This window comes from Zeugodacus cucurbitae, chromosome 2 (genome assembly GCF_028554725.1).
Source record: "Zeugodacus cucurbitae isolate PBARC_wt_2022May chromosome 2, idZeuCucr1.2, whole genome shotgun sequence".
NCBI classification, from domain to species: domain Eukaryota; kingdom Metazoa; phylum Arthropoda; class Insecta; order Diptera; family Tephritidae; genus Zeugodacus; species Zeugodacus cucurbitae.
This window is the reverse complement of record NC_071667.1, coordinates 32,075,940-32,083,283: the sequence shown is the minus strand read 5'-3', so window position 1 is coordinate 32,083,283 and position 7,344 is coordinate 32,075,940. Positions and strand designations below refer to the sequence as shown.

General features: G+C 37.0%; 1 protein-coding gene across 4 annotated transcripts in view; it reads right to left on the bottom strand.

Annotated features, from left to right (window-relative positions):
- Positions 1–5,715: 5,715 nt before the first annotated feature.
- The window catches only part of LOC105219678 (acetylcholine receptor subunit alpha-like), a 41,162-nt gene continuing 39,533 nt past the window's right edge, over positions 5,716–7,344 (bottom strand). For all 4 annotated transcript variants that reach the window (XM_054226160.1, XM_054226159.1, XM_011195975.3 and 1 more), the window contains one exon: positions 5,716–7,326. In XM_054226160.1, coding sequence (XP_054082135.1) covers positions 7,129–7,326 — 198 coding nt within the window. In that variant the 3' untranslated portion in view covers positions 5,716–7,128. The remainder of the gene's footprint in view (positions 7,327–7,344) is intronic.

Below are 7,344 nucleotides of genomic sequence, written 5' to 3'. Positions count from 1 at the left end.
TTGATGCTGGTTCCCAGGTATACGAAATTATGTACGACCTCGAAGTTATGACTGTCAACAGTGACGTGGGAGCCAAGACGCGAATGCGCCGACTGTTTGTTTGATGACAGGAGATATTTCGTCTTGTCCTCATTCACCTCCAGACCCATTCGCTTCGCCTCCTTATCCATGCGGGAAAAAGCAGAACAAACGGCGCGGTTGTTGCTTCCGATGATATCAATATCATCGGCGTACGCCAGGAGCTGTACACTCTTGTAGAAGATTGTACCTTCTCGGTTTAGCTCTGCAGCTCATATAATTTTTTCCAGCTTCAGGTTAAAGAAGTCGCACGATAGTGAGTCACCTTGTCTGAAACCTCGTTTGGTATCGAACGGCTCGGAGAGGTCCTTCCCAATCATGACAGAGCTTTTGACCCTTACACACTCTTAAACCCGACCCTTAAGAGACTTAAGTGACATTGTTCAAATACCCTTTGACAATATAGTCGTCTCTGACCCTAAAACTCACACCAAAGCAGATATAATGTTGGAGATCGGAGCGGATAACTACCCACACAATACCCGATGTGGATTATTCAACTCAGACGATGGCACAGTGGTAACCCGGAACATAGCATTAATCTGGACCCTAACGTGCACCCTACAGTAGATAAGTATACTCCATAAATTTACTCAAAACCCACTAATACTTATTTATTTCGCAGACACTGCAAGGCGGCCGGGATGTTTCGTCCAAACAAATACTCCTCTGCATTACTCTCCAAAAAGTAATAGAGAGGTAATGCAGAGGAGATAAACCGCCCCAACTTCGCTAATCACCATCGCCCTTTACTCACACACAACATAGAGAAACAAACAAAAAAAAAACAAGTAAGGAAGGGCTAAGTTCGGTTGTGACCGAACATTTTATACTCTCGCAGTTTATTTATTTAATTTTATTAATATTATATAATACACAATTAACCCACACATATATATTGTATGAAGTCCATTGAAAGTTGGAAACCATAATATTAGGTTAGAAGCATCGAGGTCCTCGTGTTCGATGTATGGGGCCTTAAAAACCTAAGGTCCGATTTCGTCGATTTTTAGAATGGGGCTGCTACACTTTAAACATAGTATTTGTGCAAAGTTCTGCACCGATATATTTACAAGTGCTTACTTTATATATGTACATATATAGTAAAATAAAAGATTCAGATTGACTTCAAAGTTCTGGTATATAGGAAGTAGGCGTGGTTGTGAAGCGATTCGGCCTATTTTAACAACATATCATTGGGATGTAGGGAAACTATTACAAACCAAGTTTCATTGAAATCGGTCTAGTAGTTCCTGAGATATTGTTTTTGACCCATAAGTGGGCGACGCCACGCCCATTTTCCATTTTGTAAAAAAATCTGAGTGCAGCTTCCATCTGCCATATCTTATGTGAAATTTAGTGTTTCTGACGTTTTTCGTTAGTGAGTTAACCAACTTTTAGTAATTTTCAACCTAACCTTTGTATGGGAGGTGGGCGTGGTTATTATCCGATTTCTTTCATTTTTAGACTGTATTAAGAAGTGGCTAAAAAAACGACTGCAGAAAGTTTAGTTTATATAGCTTTATTGGTTTCCGAGATATGTACAAAAAACCTATTTGGGGCGGGGCCACGCCCACCTCCCTAAAAACATACATCCAAATATGCCCCTTCATAGTGCGATCCTTCATACCAAATTTTATTTCCATAGCTTTATTTATGGCTTAGTTATAGCACTTTATGTGTTTTCGATTTTCGCCATTTTGTAGGCGTGGCAGTGGTGACTTTTTTGACTAAAAATATACACTAGGTTCTTCTATAAGTAATTTTCTTAAATTTCATTTAAATTCGTTGGGAATTTCTAAAAAAGGAAGCTTAAGGTCTTCGAAACCGAAACTTAATTATTATATATAATTATGTGGATCTATGAATTTTGTTTTTAACAGACATGCCTTAACTTAGTAAAATGTTTGTAGTTTAGTTTAAATTATTAATTTTTAATAATACAGTCCAAACTATATGATATACTAATCTATAATAACGGTAAACATATACATAAGTTGGTTAAAATACTAGTCAGTGTTAGCTTATAAGATTAATTTATTTAATGGCATTGCTATAAAAAGTTTTCCCAGAAGCAATTCACAGTCCTCTTTCCATAATTTTTCAAACAGGGAAGAATAGTAAATACACACACATGAATACATACATACTTAGGTATATATTTGAATATGTGGTGGTACAAAGTATGTGTTTGACTTTAATGAGTAGCGTTGACATCATTTCTCAGACATTACGGCGAGTAAAAACAGCGTTCATAGGCACATATATACAAGCATACATACATACATATATAGTACATAGAAATGTTTGTAAATAAGTTTACATTTCCTAGTTACTAAAGTAGCGTAGCTGATTGAATATGCATTAATTATAATAATATTACAAATTTCCATGAGTACATAACTCAATTATTCGAAATAAAGGTACTGCTTTATTTGCAATTTTAAATTATAGAGTTTCCGTAATAATTTATTATTATTATTTTTTGCAAACTATAGCTAACAAATCTTGCAATTTAAATTTTTTTAATAATTTATCAATTAACTTTAATTAATTTCACTTCATTGCTAGTCTTAATTAATTTTTCGTTTAAGTGTTAGTCTTTTTTATGAAAGCATTTCGAATTTAAAATTAATGTTGATAAATATGTATGTACAGTGGAACTTCTCTAACTCGAATCACCATAATCCCCAAAAAAAACTTCAAGTTAGAGAGCTATAGATATAGATACAGATATTATAGATATAGATAGAACTACATATGTCAATGTCATCGTATAACTCGTACAACTCATCATTCCATCGTCTGCGCTATTCGCCGTTGCCAATGTTCTGAGGTCCATAAATCTTGCGCAAAATTTTCTTCTCGAAAACTCCTAGTGTCGTCTCATCGGATGTTGACAACGTCCAAGCTTCTGCACCATAAAGCAGGACGGGAATGATAAGCGACTTGTAGAGTTTGATTTTGGTTCGTCGAGAGAGGGCTTTACTTTTCAATTGCCTACTCAGTCCAAAGTAGCACCTATTGGCAAGAGTGATTCTGCGCTGGATTTCGAGGCTGACATTGTTGGTGTTGTTGATACTGGTTCCCAGGTATACGAGATATTTCGTCTTGTCCTCGTTCACCACCAGACCCAAACGCGGTTGTTGCTTACGATGATATCAATATCATCGGCGTACGCCAGCAGCTGTACACTCTCATAGAAGATTGTAACTTCTCTATTTAGCTAAAAATTATACGAGCTGCAGTATAATTTTTTCCAGCATCAATTTGAAGAAGTCACACGATAGTGAGTCACCTTGTCTGAAACCTCGTTTGGTATCGAACGGCCCGGAGAGGTCCTTCCCAATCATGACGGAGCTTCCCAATCATGAAAAGGTGGTGTATGTCGATCCTCTTTTCACGGGTCTTCTCCAAGATTTGGCGCATGGTGAATATCTCATCAGTTGTGGATTTTCCAGGTCTAAAGCCACACTGATAAGGTCCAATCAGTTTGTTGACGGTGGGCTTTAGTCTTTCACACAGTATGCTCGATAGAACCTTATAGGCGATATTTAGGAGGCTTATCCCACGGTAATTGGCACATTGTGGGATCTTCCTTTTTATGGGTTGGGCAGAGCACACTGAGATTCCAATCGTCTGGCATGCTTTCTTCCAACCATATTCTGCAAAGAAGCTGATGCATGCACCTTATCAGTTCATCGCCGGCGTATTTGAATAGCTCGGCCGGTAATCTATCGGCCTCCGCCGCTTTGTTGTTCTTCAGGCGGGTAATTGCTATTCGAATTTTTTCATGGTCGGGTAATGGAACATCTATTCCATCGTCATCGATTGGTGAATCGGGTTCGCCATCTCCTGGTGTTGTACTCTCACTGCCATTCAGCAGGTCGGAAAATTGTTCTCTTCATAATCCCAGTATGCCCTGGACATCGGTCACCAGATTACCACCTTGGTCTCTACATGAGGATGCTCCGGTCTTGAAACCTTCGTTGAGTCGCTTCATTTTTTCATAAAATTTTCGAGCATTACCTCTGTCTGCCGGCTTCTCAAGCTCTTCGTACTCACGCATTTCGGCCTCTTTCTTTTTTTGTCTGCAGAAGCGTCTCGCTTCCCTTTTCAGTTCTCGGTATCTATCCCATCCCTCACGAGTTGTGGTCGTTTGCAACGTTGCGAGGTAGGCAGTCTGTTTTCTCTCCGCTCTCCGCCGTCTCGGCAATCCTCATCGCACCAGCTTGTTTTTTGTCGTTGCCGAAATCCAATTGCTTCGGCTGCTGTGGTACGCAGTGAGTTTGAGAATCGCCAAGCACGATTTTGACATCGTGGCGGGGCAGCGCTCGTAAGTACGTTCTAGGCGCTTATAGAAGGTATCTTTGGTCACATCGTCCTTTCCTTCCGTTGGGGCATGGGCGCAAATAAACGATATGTTGAAGAACCTCGCTTTTATGCGGATTGTAGCTAGACGTTCATCCAGCGGGGGTCATTAGAGTAATATCATATTTTTTGTTCTCCTCCATACGATATAGAGGGACTCTTCTAAAATTCTACTCCGATAGAAAAAAAATTAAAATTTTGTAATTTGCCCTGACCAAAAAGTTCGATTTATGGAAGGAAATTTGTATGAAAGTTGCACTCTATTGCCAATTCGAGTGTTCGAGTTATGGAGATCTTCGAGTTATAGATCGTCGAGTTATGGTAGTTCCACTGTATGTAGTGTTATATATATACACTATTCTAATGTTGTTATATTCTTGTTGCTCATATATACATATGTACATACTTACCTATAAGTATTAAAAAGTCTGTATAAATATTTGTATAGTTTTATATATCCTCACACATCTCTGTATATGTATATATATGTGTTCGTGCTCGTGTATAGACGATGACGAAATCAAAAGTGTTGTCAAATAACGCCAACATGTTCCACAGCTTCAAGCCGCCGCCAACAAGCAACAGCCCACTGAGATTGTTGTTGACAGCGAACGACAGCGACAGTGTGCATGTTACCGGCAACGATTGCTAGCAACAACAGTAAAACAAAACAAGTAAGGAAGGGCTAAGTTCGGGTGTAACCGAACATTTTATACTCTCGCAATTTATTTATTTAACTTTATTTATATTATATAATACACAATTTGACCCACATATTCGACATATATATTGTATAAAGTCCATTGAAAGTTGGAACCCATAATATTAGGTTAGAAGCATCGAGGTCCTCGTGTTCGATATATGGGGCCTTAAAAACCTATGGTCCGATTTCGGCGATTTTTAGAATGGGGCTGCCACACTATAAACATAGTATTTGTGCAAAGTTCTGCACCGATATCTTCACTAGTATTTACTTTATATATTGTAAAGTAAACGATTCAGATTGTCTTCAAAGTTCTGGTATATAGGAAGTAGGCGTGGTTGTGAAGTTTCATTGAAATCGGTCGAGTAGTTCCTGAGATATGGTTTTTGACCCATAAGTGGGCGACGCCACGCCCATTTTCCATTTTGTAAAAAAATCCGAGTGCAGCTTCTATCTGCCATTTCTTATGTGAAATTTAGTGTTAACCCACTTTTAGTAATTTTCAACCTAACTTTTGTATGGGAGGCGGGCGTGGTTATGATCCGATTTCTTTCATTTTGGGATTGTATTAGGAAGTGGCTAAAAAAACGACTGCAGAAAGTTTAGTTTATATAGCTTTATTGGTTTCCGAGATATGTACAAAAAACCTATTTGGGGCGGGGCCACGCCCACTTCCCCAAAAGAATTACATCCAAATATGCCCCTTCATAGTGCGATCCTTCATACCAAATTTTATTTCCATAGCTTTATTTATGGCTTACTTATGACACTTTATATGTTTTCGGTTTTCGCCATTTTGTGGGCGTGGCAGTGGTCCGATTTTGCTTATTTCGAAAGCAACCTTCCTATGGTGCCAAGAAATAAGTGTGCCAAGTTTCATCAAGATATCTTAATTTTTACTCAAGTTACAGATTGCACAGTCGGACGGACAGATAGATATTTGAACTCCATTCTTCACCCTGATCACTTTGGTATATATAACCCTATATCTAACTCGTTTAGTTTTGGGTGTTACAAACAACCGTTATGTGAACAAAACGATAGTACTCTCTTTAGCAACATTTGTTGCGAGAGTATAAAAACAAAAAAACCCGCGCTAACAAATTGACTAAAAACACAAAGGTTTTAAGTGAAAACTAATACAACATAAACCCACAAAACCCAGGAGATAACAAAATAAGAATTAGGAATCCACACAACCAACAGAAGGAGGAATTAAACACTACACAACATAAGGAATTATACCACAGGTCGATATAGTTACGATATACTAACATTTATTATAATTCATTACACAATAACAATTAACCCATATTGTTCACATATCTACATAATATTGTACCCATCATTTTAAACCTACATATTTATAATACACATTAAATATTATAACGTGAAAACTCAACCCAAAAACTCGTTAATTCAAACGGAATCGGCCTCAACATAATCTTAACTCGACACTTACCAAATTTCCTTTTCAAGGATCTGAAGAATCTGTGGTTAGAAAGTAGTTAAAACTCTTAAATTTGTTTTATGTTATGTTAACTTGTTGAATAAATGATAATTTTTATTAAAAACATTTGAAATTTTTTTCATTTTAAACATAAGTACGGGTATAATACATTCTTGGAAAATCAGGTTCCAATAATATATTTGTGGATCGTCTCTTATTTAAGTACGCGACTATTATCGCTTTTACAACTGAGATTAAATAATTCTAAACATATTTCTTACAGTTCAATAAGATAAAAAAATAATTCCTTTTAATTATTTATTTACTCTGGAAATTGTTTGATGTTGTGTACACATTAGAGAACAATAAATGTTAATTATTAAAAAAAGTTTTTAACAGAGTATTTTTATACAATAAATATTTAAAACAAATTTAATACTTACAAGTAAAATAATACTGTATAGGTAAACAATTACGACAATAGGCAATGTTTTTTTTTTCAAAATGTATTGGTTAATATTGGAGCCTATTGAGACGGACGACATCGACCCGCTGAGATACCGGAAAAATCTATTTTTTTATTCTCAATTATTGGGATCCGATCGTCATATAATGTAGGTGCTTGAAGTATTATACCAGCGGTTCCTGCCAAAACGGCTAATGTAAAAATCCATAAAAACAATCGATCTAATACCATGGCGACATACTTCCAATCTTCTTTGACCTAAAAAAACACAATTGT